Source organism: Hypanus sabinus, chromosome 6 (assembly GCF_030144855.1).
Source record: "Hypanus sabinus isolate sHypSab1 chromosome 6, sHypSab1.hap1, whole genome shotgun sequence".
Taxonomy (NCBI): Eukaryota; Metazoa; Chordata; class Chondrichthyes; order Myliobatiformes; family Dasyatidae; genus Hypanus; species Hypanus sabinus.
The window spans coordinates 88254688-88269284 of NC_082711.1; the positions used below are offsets into that span (position 1 = coordinate 88254688).

Consider the following 14597-nt stretch of genomic DNA (forward strand, 5'->3'; position numbering starts at 1 on the left):
AGCATAAAATCTTCCATATTGCATTCGTATTTTTGTGATCATCAGATCTTATGGACTGTCTGGAGACAGTGGCGGACTTTTTGTAATGTCTACAGTCACCGACCATCCCTCCATTTTGCCCAGTGCCAGTCCGATTTAACGCGGCTTTTAGCGACTGTAATCGTTGCTAGATCTTCGATTCAACATGGTGCCTGGGCTTCAGGGCATTGTCTAACGACGGGTTCCCTTTAACCCCATTGAATTCACTCCATTGAAAGATGTCGGTATCAGGATGCTACATCATCTGTCTTTGCATGTTGTCTTGGTGGCTCGTGGAGTACCAGGGGGAATAGCCTGCCATATAACTGTTAGAGGCCATATTGACACCTTTGGCCGAAGCTGAGATGTCCCACACTGGCGGGATGGATGGGGAACGAGGGGAAAGACCAGCCGATCCGGACACAGAATCATTCTCCAGGGGATTTCCGCCTTGTTTCATCAGTTTCTTAAATTTTGAGCGTTTATTCTGGAACCATATTTTTACCTATAATAAATAACGCATGAGTGTTAGGCGGGGTTCGGTATCTTTTTTTTAAAGAGTTACTGAATGGTCAACAGCTCTGCTATTGACATTTAATATAATATAATATTTAATAGAAATATAATCAGAAACGATTTTGTGAGAAAGACCGAACAAAGCATATAACTGCACAAAAGCAAATGGCCGGGTTTTTAAACAAAAAATTCTACATATTTCTTTCTTGCGGTTTCAGCGCTGCTTCGTCGTGTATGTATCTTTCTGAGTGGATTATTGCACCGTGGCAATTAAATGGCAAATAAAACGCTTCCTATTTTTCACCGAAGAGAAGAATCTGCGCTATTCTGTGATAAGGCAGTAATTCATAAATTGAGAAGTAAACATCATGCAATCATTTTAATAATCTCTTAAAAGTATTGTTTCCTCAGCTTGTGTGTGTGTGTGTGTGTGTGTGTGTGTGTGTGTGTGTTAGCAAAACTATTTCATGTCTCCTATTTCTGAAAGTAGCATTCTGATGCTCGGGGAACATTGTATGCAACATATATGTCCGCACTATCTGAAATTATTGGTTATTTAAACATTTTGAGGCCCAGGCTGAGCTCATATACAGTATGCACCACAGTCTTTCGAAAGGATGAAGCTGAGTCTGCCTCGTTCGACACAGGAGTGAGATTTTAAAAGGCCGAATAAGAAACGCTTATGTTTTCAACTCAAAGACCACGTGAATCCGAGATGTGGGTCTGCATTATGATCATGATTACCGATTTATACAATAAAATTTCGTTATAGGATTGTGCTACAGAATTAATAGATTTCAAAAGGATTTTTTAAAAATGTGGTTCCATTCTAGGAAGGTAAACAATGCGGGTTTTTATAAAACTCCAACAATATTGCTGAGAGTGACTACAGGTCTATAGTTCCGACTTGTACCGCACATATTTGCTGTTTCATAATAACAGCCACTTGTGAATATACAGTATATGTTATTGCATACACAGATTTAAGCCTTTCCTCTTCATTCTTCTAAAGCTAATCATAAATGCTCTTTTACATCATAATTGCTTCTTATCCCATCTCTTTCCATTTCACTATCCCCATCCCCCATTCTCACACCATCACCACCGACATTCCCCATAAGAAGCTAAGGTGACGTAGAAATTGTTTTGTGCCTAACAGGCGGCTCAAAACAGACAGGCGTAATCAAAAATGCAGTATGAACACGACTGGTAAGCTTTATGTTTAAATACAGAGTGGGTTTAATCATTCATGAATAAAAATCTACATTGCTTTCAGATCTGACGTATCTTAGATTTATTACACTGAGCGTTGGTAAATGTATTGAAATTATGGCAACCACTGGGAAAGTATTTACTTAGATCCGGTGCATTTGGTATCATTGGTTATTGACCCACTTTTGTGAAAGTAACTTTACTTGAAATTTATTTAGAAAGACTGGAGTCCTACAGAAATAGTGGGGTTTTTTTTTGCAAATTAAAATCAAATCAGATGATTTGGCACAAAGCTGCGCTCATGTGCCTCTGAAATTCTGCTACTACATCATTCTAATTTCTTTAGCTTCATCTTTAAACAGGTATTTTAAGAAAACAATTAAAATGAACAAGAAAATTGTTTATTGACACATTTAAACTGAGTGCAACATAAATTTTTAATTGATTCCCAGTAAACAATAATTGGTAAAAGTAAAACCGCGTCTGTAACCACCAGCCAAGAGTCACTTAAGTGCTTAATTAACTCAAATTTCGATGCATATTTTAGTCTCCCACTATTATCTATCAAATTATTGTCAGCATTCAGAATACCTCCCAACACTCCCTATAAAAATTAATCAAGTGAGCTCATGTTTAAGAAAATCATATCCCAAAGGTCTAAACCAGAAAAATTATCCAAATATTGTTTATCTGGGGATTCAAACCCCTGTAGGCATTTTAGCAACTTCTCTAGCTCAAACTTATTTCTTCGATTGCATTATCCCAACCAAACATACAGCTCTAAGTAGGTGTTGACACTTCCTTCACCTACGTTTTTAAAGAAAACTCGATCGAATTCAGATCGGGAAAGAACTGCATTCGGCTCCTGTCAAATCGTACAGTAACACCCGCTTTCATAGTTAATAGTTTATTAAACTGGACGTCTAATTTTGTTACAAGACTATCTTCTGAACTAAATGATAGATAGTTCTGAAGATAGATCTGGCTTATAGGAATGAAGGAAAAGTGATATGTTAATTTTATGTGTGCTGTTATTCAACTGCACGTGGACAGCACATGTGGTCCACTTGAGGTGACCAGGCTTCTTCCATTGTGGCTGCGTATAAAACACCAAATTCATAGGCAACAAATTCTTGTAGCTCTCCGCTAGTACAGTAGAGCCAATTACTCTTTCTGAACAAACAATGTAAAACGGGAGTTGCACTTCAAAGGGCAATAATTATTGGGAACGTCGCTTAAATCAAGTTACATCTAATTGCCTTACCTCAAAAGTATCCCGATAAAACGGTAAAATAAAGTGTTGTGATTTGATTAATCAGATATTCGCTACAGGACGAGAGGCACGTGGTGCTCTTTAAGCAGCAGTTACCATTTTGTTCTTTGGAGCGATTGTTTAGATGTAAACTGAAACTATGTAGAAAGATAATTATCTGAAACTGAAAAGGCGACGCTTAATGCAACTCGGACAATGTGATAGGAGCTGAGTAGGTTAGCGTTTTTGTGCCATTACATGCAACGCACTGGTAAAACACCGCCTGCATCGTTAATGAATGCTCATTAATGGATTCTTTGAAATTGGACCTTCATAGCATTTAAACATAACTTAAATTTAAAAAAAGGTTGGAGTAAAATCAGATCCGATGTTTTTTTTTCGTGAGTACTATACCTGTGTCTGCGTGAGTCCCAGCGAAGCGGCCAGTTCGGCTCTCTCGGGCAGTGCTAAATATTGAGTCTGTTGGAAACGGTGATTCAATGCCTGCAGCTGTAGACTTGAATAAATAGTTCGGGGCTTGCGGATTTTTTTCCCCTTCCCATTGAAACGTATCTCACCGTTTTCAATCACGGTTGTCTTTTGTTGCTCTGGAAAACAAGAGTATGCCGACGTGTTTCACGGCTTGTTCACAGCTTATTCCCAATCTATTTAAACGTACATTGCTTCGGAGTTTTTCTTCGGCCCTAGAAGTACATTTCTTTATTGACTTTTAAAAACGAGTACAGCCCGGCTAACGATTCCACCGGGTTAAAGAATCTTTAGTTCCACAACACACACTGTCCCTGGAGCCCGCTCCCCTCTGCCCCGGCAAATACAATGAGAAAAATACTTAACAAGTGGCTTTGAAACAGGCTATTTAACAACAGGATGCATCGATTAACACAGTACAATTGATTATAAATGCACGTACACTAAAATCCCTATTGACAGAGGCAGCAGCAATATAGCGTCTTGATGACAGAAGTGTATATTCCATAAAATTAGCGGTCAGATACTTGAACTGCACTGGCATATTATCCCGAAACAGAAGGGCAGGGAAAGGCACACGGCACGACCAACTAAAATTCCAAATGAGAAACTACCAAAAGAAATTGACGTAATTAAGACTAGCACAGAAGGAAAATATCAATTGTCGAAAAAAAAGAAAGATGTAGGTTGCTGAAGTCATTTCGTGACTCGAAAAGCTTGTCGATTTAATCAAGAAGACAGAAGCCCAAAAGTGGACAACTCTGGGTCTGGTAGAAGACTCACCTGCCTCGTCTAAACGTGTCTGGCTGCCAGTGTTGTTGCTGTGGTAGGGCGGTAGGTAAGGACTGTGATGAGAGTGACTCACGTAGGGATAAGGCAGAGGTCTGTTGTAAGTGTTGACGGCCGGGTACGAGCTGTCGTGCTGGTGTGAGTGTCCTGAGTGAAGACAATGCACCGGGTAGTGACTGTGAGACATGGCTGGAGAACTTTGCTGGGACTGCTGGCCAAACTCCATGAAAGCAGATTTGGAGTCCGGAGCTTCCAAACCGTCAGCCATCGTAGTCATGGTCATTATAAAACTCAACCGAAAAAGAAACTCTTAAAAGCGAAATATCTCTCTTTTTCATGAAGAAAGTAAATCTCCCGAGGAGAAAGTGCGAACGTGTTAACTCCTATTGTTTTTAAGTAGAAGGTTTTTGGACTTCCAAGTTGAGTGAAGGACGGATGGAGTTGAGGCAGTCTTTTAGTAGATTCTGCTAAAGTTAAGACTCTGCTTTCAGACTTGATGCAGATGCTGTAATGTGCCACAAGTCGAGTGATTTGTCTCCAAAGGGCAGCAGCTTCTGATTGGTCATCTCTCTGCCTCGTCATCCTTCTGCCACTTCCACTGGATTCAGTGGATGCAGTCAACAGTGGGTTAAGCAGACTAACTTAAAGCACAGCCCAAACAACCTTTCGCAACATCGTCAATAATTGCTTTCGCTTTGCAAATATCCAAAGGAATTATAACCCCCAAAACCACACTGTTATTTCCATAGCACTGGGTCACAATGCCGTAAGATTATATTTTCTAGAGTCAAAGGATTGAACTTTTATTCTTAAGTAGTCTTATTTTTAATAAAACCACATTCAAAAACAACTGAAACGTTATCTGTGTAATAATTAGGCAACACACACACACACACACACACGCACATATATAAATTAATCAGTACTTTACACTTAAGATTATTTTTTTAATGGAAGTAGCGGGAGAACGTAGACAGTTAACTCAGTGGACATAATAGCCCCACTCCTGTCTGACAAGGAAGCCCCAACGCTCTCAGTTAACTCCTCCGGGTCCACGGGAATCAGAATATTCTCGCCATCTTCAAAGATATGCAAATTATGAACGTGGTTGGCGGTTTGGCAAATCTGAGTTAATACGCGATTTAAAGTATCCAGACGTGCCTTACAAAATTAATTAGGTTTAAATTATGAATGGATTCACTGTGTTATCAATATAATTAAATATGTAACAGAGTGTTATATTTATTTTTGGATGATGTGTGTAGAGATAATTATGGATCTACTTAGAAATACATAAAACTTATCTTAATTATTCTAAAATTGCTACAATGAATTTCCCCACATTTGTCTTGTAATGATTATGACCGCATTTCGAATAAAATAGTGGATATAGCATAAATTATCCTCTAATTATATGCTACTGCCGCATCAATTATCCTCTTATCAAAGTGGTTGTCTAACTGCAGCCTTTAGTATCAATGCTCATTTCACTATAAAAAGAACTTTATAACTGTTATTTATCTGGTCTTTTAAATCTCATCTCATGGATGGTACTGTCCCTTTCCCCCACATTCAACTGAGAGTAAAGATTCTGAGAAGGTTTGCTCAGTGCAAAAACACTGAAGCGTCTATTTGCAAGTGTACACTGAAAAGAAACTAATTCAGGTGGCATACAATTCGAATGGATCTTGCGACAATATCAAGCATCCACCTGACGGAAGAGGTAAGGCTAATTTAAGTATCCTTTAAAATGAAATGCAATCTATCAAAACAATATTGATTAGCAATATCAGTGTTAACTGGAAGGTTAAACTAGGCAGCAGCTCTTTCGCTGGTATCTGCCAGAAGCTCTTAACATTTTAAAGAATGTATTACCAATATTAAAAGATTCCACCATGAATGCAACATTGCAAATATGGAACAATGTGCTGTATATGTTTGGCAGGTCGAATGGTGGGAATACAAGGTGACTACTATTTGTTAATGCCATGTCGGGTGATCACAACACGTCTGTCTGTTCAGAGTCCTAATCGGCTGTTTTTTATGTGTTATAACATAAATTTAGCCAACGCTATACTTTAGCTTCGTTTTCGTATTTGCACAAGAATTGGAAATATGATCCACTTTACACCATTAACATGACTCAACACAGATCAGTTTAGTTTGAATGACGAGAAATCCTTTTCAACCCATTAGGTTAGCTGTCGATTTTGGATCATTTTCCCGAAGTGAACAAACCTTTGAATTTTGTCTGTTGGGTTTCGGGCAGGTCTTCAGATTAGTATAACAGAGAACGAAATCATACAGAGGGAAAGAAACGAGTTAAGAAACGAAAGTAAGTTAAGAGTGGAAACACAACTGCTTTCTTTATCGTTAACAACTAACCCAGGAAAGGGAATTACTGAACTTTAAAATAAAATCCAGGCCCATTTTAAACTAATGGTTAGTGCAATGCATTCTGGTTTCTTTTAGTGTAAACAAAATGTAGAACTTATTAGAACAATTACACATTCCAGTATGATTTAGATGCAATGCACTTTCTTGACTTTATTAGGCAATTGTATCATTATATTAAAATCGTCAACTTAAAGATCAAATGATATTCTTCTTTGTACGGCAATAATTAAGCGGTATTGCATTAAATTAACAAATGACTCGTTTGAATACTTCCAGTCATAGTACAGAAATTGTACAATATAAGCAGCGAGGTGTTAAGATCTAAGCGCATTGCCAGCAGCGATTTGCTTCCCTTAGCCGTTATTAAAGTCGGCATTGTCCTGCAGGAGATTCGTTGTCTGATGTTATTTCTCCCACTGAGAAGATAATTTGCATCGATGAATAGGATGGCAGCAGTTCAGAAGAGAATGGGGCTAAATTCTAAAACCCTTGCGATGTTCACTGGCAGGTGCAACCGGACATTGTCATCCCGTATCATTACTGAAGCAAACGTTCAAAAACATAGTCAAACGCAAGGCCAAATACATGTCTGATGCATACGGCTGAACCATGAAAATAGATCAAAAATTATTAAGAATTGTAACGCGCAATAAGAGTTATATGTGAAGCAAGAATGTATTTGCCGTCGTTTTGTATTTCTGAATCTTGTGAGAGCAACGGCTACAGCCAGACCAATGATACACATACCAAACCGCTTTGTACTTTTGGATCTACAATATTCTACAGGATGATATTTTGTTTATATTGACATGAATGTACTTCTACGAACATTCATACTTTGAGAAATGTTTGAAATTACACGGCCATTTATGATTTTCAATAAATATTTTTAAGTGCATGGAAAATAATTGACCTGTCGGTACTATCTGAGAACTTAGTCATTCTACGCGTTCATGCCTCTTTGGCCTCATAACATCTGAAGATTTAATAGGCCTGCACCTATTGTTATTTCCCGTTACCGTCTTTCTCTCCTTCAATTCAGCTGGAATGAGCGTTAAACAGATTAAACGATGAATTTAATGATGCCCTGTACTAAACAAGCAATTTCTTAAATTAAACGGAAAAGCTTACTTTAAAAATGTGCAGAGATTAAAAATAAAGTATTTTAATGTAGAGCCTTCCCTCGTTGATTTGTTTCTAGGATAGATTAGGTGCATCGGCAGATTATTTTCTAACTTACATTGGGTTATCCGGTTATGGACACAGACAAATATCAGAAAGGAACGGAGTAGAGAAAAATTAGCAGAATACCATGAAAAAGAGTTCTGGGGTTGTCATCGTTTAAAAAAACCCCAGCAGAAACAGGATTACGGAAAGCTAGAAAAGGTTCTACCAGCTTTTCATGCTGCAGCTTTGCAACAGAAAACCGATATTAACACCGCCAATAGATAGCTCGTAATTTTCTGTCACAGCAATCCTGTAAATATTTAGTTGATTAAATATTTTTCAGCTAGTTTTATACATATTACGGAGAAATAAACGCACTATTTTCAAAAACAATGCAAAGCTTTTAAAACAACAGTACTGTTGAACTGAATTTGTTAAGCAGTGTTTGCATTTATGGAAGATCCTGTTTACATCCAACTGGGCTAGAAGGTTATTTAATCGTCTAAGGGTACTCAGCATCCTGCAGAGATTATCCGACTACAGTTAGAAGATACTATTGAAGTTTAGGCGTAAATGGCGAAGATAATTTTTTTTTGCAAAAATAACACAATAGTTACTTAGTAGATCAGCAGAGTCACCGATTTGCACGCCAATAATGTCAAAGGAATTATAAATGTAGTATTACATTCAAATTCTGCATCAGCTTCTCTACGTAAGACAACTCACGTCTACTTGAGATACAGATTATCTAGTTTGCAGCACACCAACTACTTTATCTTGTTATCAAATCAAGTGTTCATAAATCTCTGAAAGTTAATCCACATTGCGGACGGTTGTCGTTATCAGGAAGACATATTTATTATCCCTGTCATCACTCTCTTTATTCTTGATGCCTATACCGTGTTTTAAAGCATACCCACTGCAGAACAAATCTGCACATCTTGATTCTTTTAATCAAAAATAAAACAAGCAAAAAAATGGCACAAACATTATAGCAGAATGTTTCAAAATTAATACAATAGAAACAAAAATAGTTGTTCCTGCTATAAACTAGGAATGGCACGTTTAAAAACATGGCTTCACGGGGCCTGCTAACAATGAAGCGATTGTAAACCTGAACGTTCCCGTGGAGATCCTTCTAAATATGGTCCAGTCAGAGAGCTACATTTTGCAACACGGTAACAGTTAGGCTGCAAATTACAAAAGGGTAACGATTGTCAGATGTTTTGCTGTTCTGAACAAATAAACAAATAACAGAGATTAAACATTTTATACTTAGACAAGGACTCACAAGCCAAAATGAGGCACTTTTCAATGTAATATTAATTTGAGGTCAACTGTAATGGGATAATTTCTGGGAAGTAAATTTCCATATCAAAATAGGCCCTGTTGAAAAAGCTAATAACAGTGCGCTTGTTCATATTTCACATTGAATACAGCATTCTCATAAATTCGGGTGAAGTGTGTGAATAAGAGGTTTGCACCTCTCTGGTTTCAATGGATGATTTGGGTTATTGCTTACATTTTTGAGGTTTGGAAAGGAATTTAGCGGTCACTCTTCAAATAATTTAATTTAACGTCCTAATATAATGAATTTTACTCTTTTGCTAAAGTGTTCAGAAATATAATGTTGTAAACAATACACACTGACCCACCCCCACCCAATTCCCATACCACCCCATTGGCCTCCTACTCAAAGATAGAGAGAAAACAAGCATTTCGAAGAGCAAATATTTACAGTGAATTTCAGTAGCTGAACAATGGTGGAAAACATTCATCTCTGAAGACCCGGATAATAGACATTGTAATTTTAGAAGGTCAATATATTGAATTGTGGTTAAATAAAAATCTTGCCCTATGTATGAGCGAGTGTGTGTGTGTGTGTGTGTGTGTGTGTGTGTGTGTGAGACAGAGAGAGAGAGAGAGAGAGAGAGAGAGAGAGAGAGAGAGAGAGAGAGAGAGAGAGAGAGAGAGAGAGAGAGAGAGAGAGAGAGAGATGGAGATGTGGGGGAGAGAGTGCGAGAGAGAGAGAGCGATCTCCCAGGGATGGAAGGGGGCATTAGGGAGGTAGAAGGCAGGAGATGCTGGAATGTTGGGTGTTGAAAGTGTCCAAAACTATTACACAAATCAATTTTTTTCGCACAATGCATTAAATCTCCATCATACGTAAACGTGGATTTAGCACTAGATAATTTATGATTGTTAGGAATGTATTGAAATGTACAGCTCCCTTTGAACAACAGATCTTTATATGTAGTTTAATTTGTCGTTAACCACTGCAGCCTGGCAGATTCATTCGTTCGCAGTCGGCAATTATTTTCCATTCAAACCGGTTATTTGCTGGTTTCTTAAGCAGCCAAGGAAAATGAGAAGCATATATGTCATTTTCAGAATGACCATATACGTTGTTTATCAAGATTTGGCCCTTTAAAATCCACATCTCCACCTCTCTTTTTCTCTCTCTCACACACAGACACACACACACATACATATACACAAACATACACACACACACACACAAACGCGCGCGCGCACACACACACACACAAACATACACAAACACACACACACAAACGCGCGCGCGCACACACAAGCATACACACTTAAAGTGAATTTCGTTGATTTTTAAAAACCATGTTAACATTCTGAGGAAGGAGCAATCTGACTTTGCAAACAATTACCTTTCCTTAAACACCCAAGCAATTTCTGTCCATGCTTTAATGTACTGATGCAGTATGTTCGCAGTCTATTCTGTCCTGATCCTGATTTATAAGCGTGACTTTTAGAGTCGCTATAATTGTGACAAATTATAGTGATGCCTACCCCTTTTCTTGTCTGTGCAATTATCCAAGGTTTTATTTTTAGAATAATTAGTTTCGAAAATGTAACGAGAACACACTTAAGCATTCCGAACATTGGCATCAGGAACCCTTCATCTCTACTCCAAATGTATTCCTAACTACTAACAGGGAAAAGGTTTTAAGGGACACGCGTGAAAATGCCGTGTACCAATACAAAATGTGAAGCCATTATCGCAGTAAGTCTTTTCAGGTTTTAAGGGGCGGACACTGACGCACACACACACACACACACACACAGACAGACACACACACACAGACACACACACACAGACACACACACACACACACACACACAGACACTCACACACACAGACAGACACACACACACACGTGTGTGTGTGTCTGTGTGTGTGTTTGTACCGTGTGATGAATGACAGCCAGGGCAGCAATCACGGAGTGCTTTGGCAGAGCATTTTCTCTCTCTTTTTTAATATCAGAATGCATTGTTCAATGCCATTTAGCCTTGATGATAGAAAATTGCCCTGTTGCCAGGACGCTGCTGAAATAGAGGGCAGAACGCCACATTTCCATATGTAGCTTGAAAGCCGTTCAGATTAATTCGCCAAACGAAGATTTCGTGATAAATAGGGAGATCGAAAGGGATGTGTTGTTTCAGCTACCTCCCTATATTGTATATTTCCTTTCGCCTTTGTTCACTCATTCAATTTCCATAAAGTCAAGCTAAAATGTCCGCCTTTTCACTACATTATTAAAAGTTTCAGCACGCATCGTGAGCTCTCGGTCCGCCCTTTTATGGCTGCACGCTATTAAGAGAAGCCTACAAATAAATTGCCAGGAACATGAAGTTCCGAATAACACAGAACCAGCAAGTGCAAGTTGAAAGCTTTATCAATAACAAACAGCAGGGAGTTTTTTTGTTAGTTCACCGAACCGCATCTTTATAAAACGCAACGGTCTGGTCAAGCGTGGTTTAGTGAAAGTTCATCAGCTTTCTTTCTTATTTCATCTGAAACACCTTCCCCCCATCCCCCAAGTAAAGCCACTATGTCACAATTCCATCGTCGCAGAATAAATTTTCATAATATTACGGGGAGGTTATGGAAAAACAGCCAATGTGACCGTACGGTACCCCTGTTATAGGAAATACTGCAAATTTGGAAACTCCGACGGCGATTTGCTCTTAATAATTACATATAATGGTATATAATTCTTTTGAAAAATCCACTCTCCCGACCAAAAAGCGCGCCCAGCACTGTTAAACGGGTACACTTAAAATACCTGTAATTTATATTTGCCCAAGACAAAATAGTTGCACATGAATTGTACCAAAGTTAATATAATATTGCCAAAATAGTAGCTGTTGATTGAAGGGGAAGACATTTTTAGCAACATTCCCAACATCGCGTAAATCTAAAGTCGGAGGATAGCACTTCTTCACGATTCTGCTAATACACGAGTCGATGCGTTCTATAGATAATTATGGTGACGTTAACGCAGTATATCCATTAACTTCTATTTTCAGAATATTTTGTATTCATTCGCCCAATCTCTCTGGAAATGTATGGGACATTACTTCACACATTAGCTTTACTTGGTGGGAATCCCAGCTAAATAAGGCCACAAAGTCAGTCCAGTGTCTTTGAGAAACTGTGCGATATAGTTAGGATAGTTTTGTTGGCCAAAAACAAGAACACGCAAGGAAGGAGATCAAATTTAGGAAGTTGTGCCCCATTGTCAATACGCATTTTGGGAAGGTTGGTAGTTCAGGTTTTGAGCCAGAAACCTGGCTGTAAAATTCTAGACTGATGCCTCAATGCAGTACAGAGGGAGAGTGATGCTGACCAGCATGAGGGGCTTCAATTACACTTAGGCAATGCCTGGTCTCTCAGGGAAATGTAAAATATTCTATGCCATCAGTTACTAAGTAGGAAAATTGTCTCTGTTGTTCAGGCCAGTATAACATCCTTGCACCAGCTTCCTAAAACCATAGACTTTGCAAAGGAGAAATGTAAAGCAGCTACTAAATTTTTCAACTTGGTGAAGTTATGTGTAGTTTACTTCCTACAGTAAACTGAGCTAATTGGTTAGCGGAAGAATTTTCTGTGGATTGGAAACAGCTGTGTAATAAAACTTCACATTGTTAAAAGACAGCCAGAGAGGAGATAAGGACAACACAAGAGAGAACAGGGATGAGGAGAAATTTCTTTAACCAGAAAGCGGTGAATCTGGGTAATTCAATGCCACAAATGGCTGTGGATGTCAAGTCATTGAATATATTTAAAGCAGAGATTGATAGGTTCTCCATTAGTCAGCGTGTCAAAGGTTATGGGGAGAAGGCTGGAGAATGGGGTTGAGAGGGAAAATGGATCAGCCATGATGGAATGGTGGAGTAGACTCGATGGGCCTAGTGGCCAACTTCTGCTCCTACATATTATGGTCTAACAACTGGGATGAAAACAGACAGAAATGATAAGAAAGGATTCAGGTTCAGAAGTATCAGAAACATTAACAATTTCTCTGCCTCCAAAATGCTGCTCTGCATGCTGAGCTCCTACAGCAGATTTCCATTTTGCTGGATGCAGAAGTAATGTTTGCCATGTGATCACCACGTCAACGTAAAGGATTAGCCATTCAGAGCAGAAGTGAAAAGATCTTTCTTTATCCACAGGACAGTGATTCTTTGGGATTGTGGAAGATCAAGTGCACAGCACGTTCAAGATAAATAGTGTAGGCCTCCGTTATTCTTGATAGACAATGAATTTGCACCTTGGAAAGTTTCCAAGCCTGGGCAAGGTTTTTTTTATGGAAGACCGGCAGTTGCCCAAGCTGCGTCTCCCCTCTGCACGCTATCGATGTTGTCCAAGGGAAGGGCATTAGGACCCATACAACTTGGCACCGGTGTCATCGCAGAGCAATGTGTGGTTAAGTGCCTTGCTCAAGGACACACACGCAGCCGCACCCAAGGCTCGAACTAACAACCTTCAGATAACTAGACAAATGCCTTAACCATTTGGCTATGCGCCAACTCAAGATAGCTATCATAATCAGGGAATCAAAGGATAGTTTACGAAAGGGATGTTGAGGTAAAATGTCATCCCTCATCTGAGCGAAGGGTGGAGGCTCATTAGGCTGAATCCAGATCCCACATCTTGTGTTCTTACGAAAAAACTTATGGAACTAACGAGGGACAAATCCAGAGATCCATAAGGTTTCAGTCAGAGGGGTTTAAAGGGAATAGGTAAATGGTTTACTTAACAACAATTTTCCAAATTTCAATTCTGCTCTTTGGATTCCTCCCTGTAGTTGTGGAAAATTGTGCTTGTCATTGTTATTTGAGAAAGTGAAAGAACAAAGGCAGGGAATCATAGACAAGTGAGCCTAACATCTGCTCTTTTGGAAATTACTACCTTTTGACTGACTAAGTCTCACACAAAGTTTCAGTTGTTCCGAGGGAGCAACTGTAAAAGTAGGTTATGCCCGATAAACCTGTTTGCGTTTTTGAACAAGTAACATGCAGAGGGTGCATGGATGCATTGTATAAGGACTTGCTTTGAAGGGCAGATGACAGTGGGCAGCAGTATTGGCCAAACCAGGGTGATATGATTAGTGTTGTCTTCATGGATCCTGATTGGGAAAGCAAATATTTATTATATTTATATATAATGCAAGATGAAGGGACAGAAGCCACCTGTCTAAGTCTGCTGGAGACATGGATTAATAAGTATTAACTGAAGAAATAACTTACAGAGAAAATAGGTGGGTGAGTGAAAATATAGTTATGGATTTCAGCATGGATATCCTCTATCTATGTGAAAAATTAAGAACTTCTTAAAATTGTGAACAACTAAAAGCAGTGGAAATCCAAAGATATCTTACCTAAAGATAAAATATTTCAAAATAATCAATAACATCTCTATTAAATAATCACAAAACAT

At 38.7% G+C, this 14597-nt stretch overlaps 1 protein-coding gene across 1 annotated transcript; it reads right to left on the reverse strand.

Moving 5' to 3' along the window:
* Positions 1-165: 165 nt before the first annotated feature.
* Positions 166-4559, reverse strand: dlx6a (distal-less homeobox 6a). Its single transcript, XM_059972580.1, has 3 exons — positions 4271-4559; positions 3413-3606; positions 166-523 (listed from the first exon to the last, which is right to left on the reverse strand). The coding sequence occupies exons 1-3, from the start codon at positions 4557-4559 to the stop codon at positions 275-277; spliced, it is 732 nt and encodes a 243-aa protein (XP_059828563.1). The 3' UTR covers positions 166-274.
* Positions 4560-14597: the final 10038 nt, after the last annotated feature.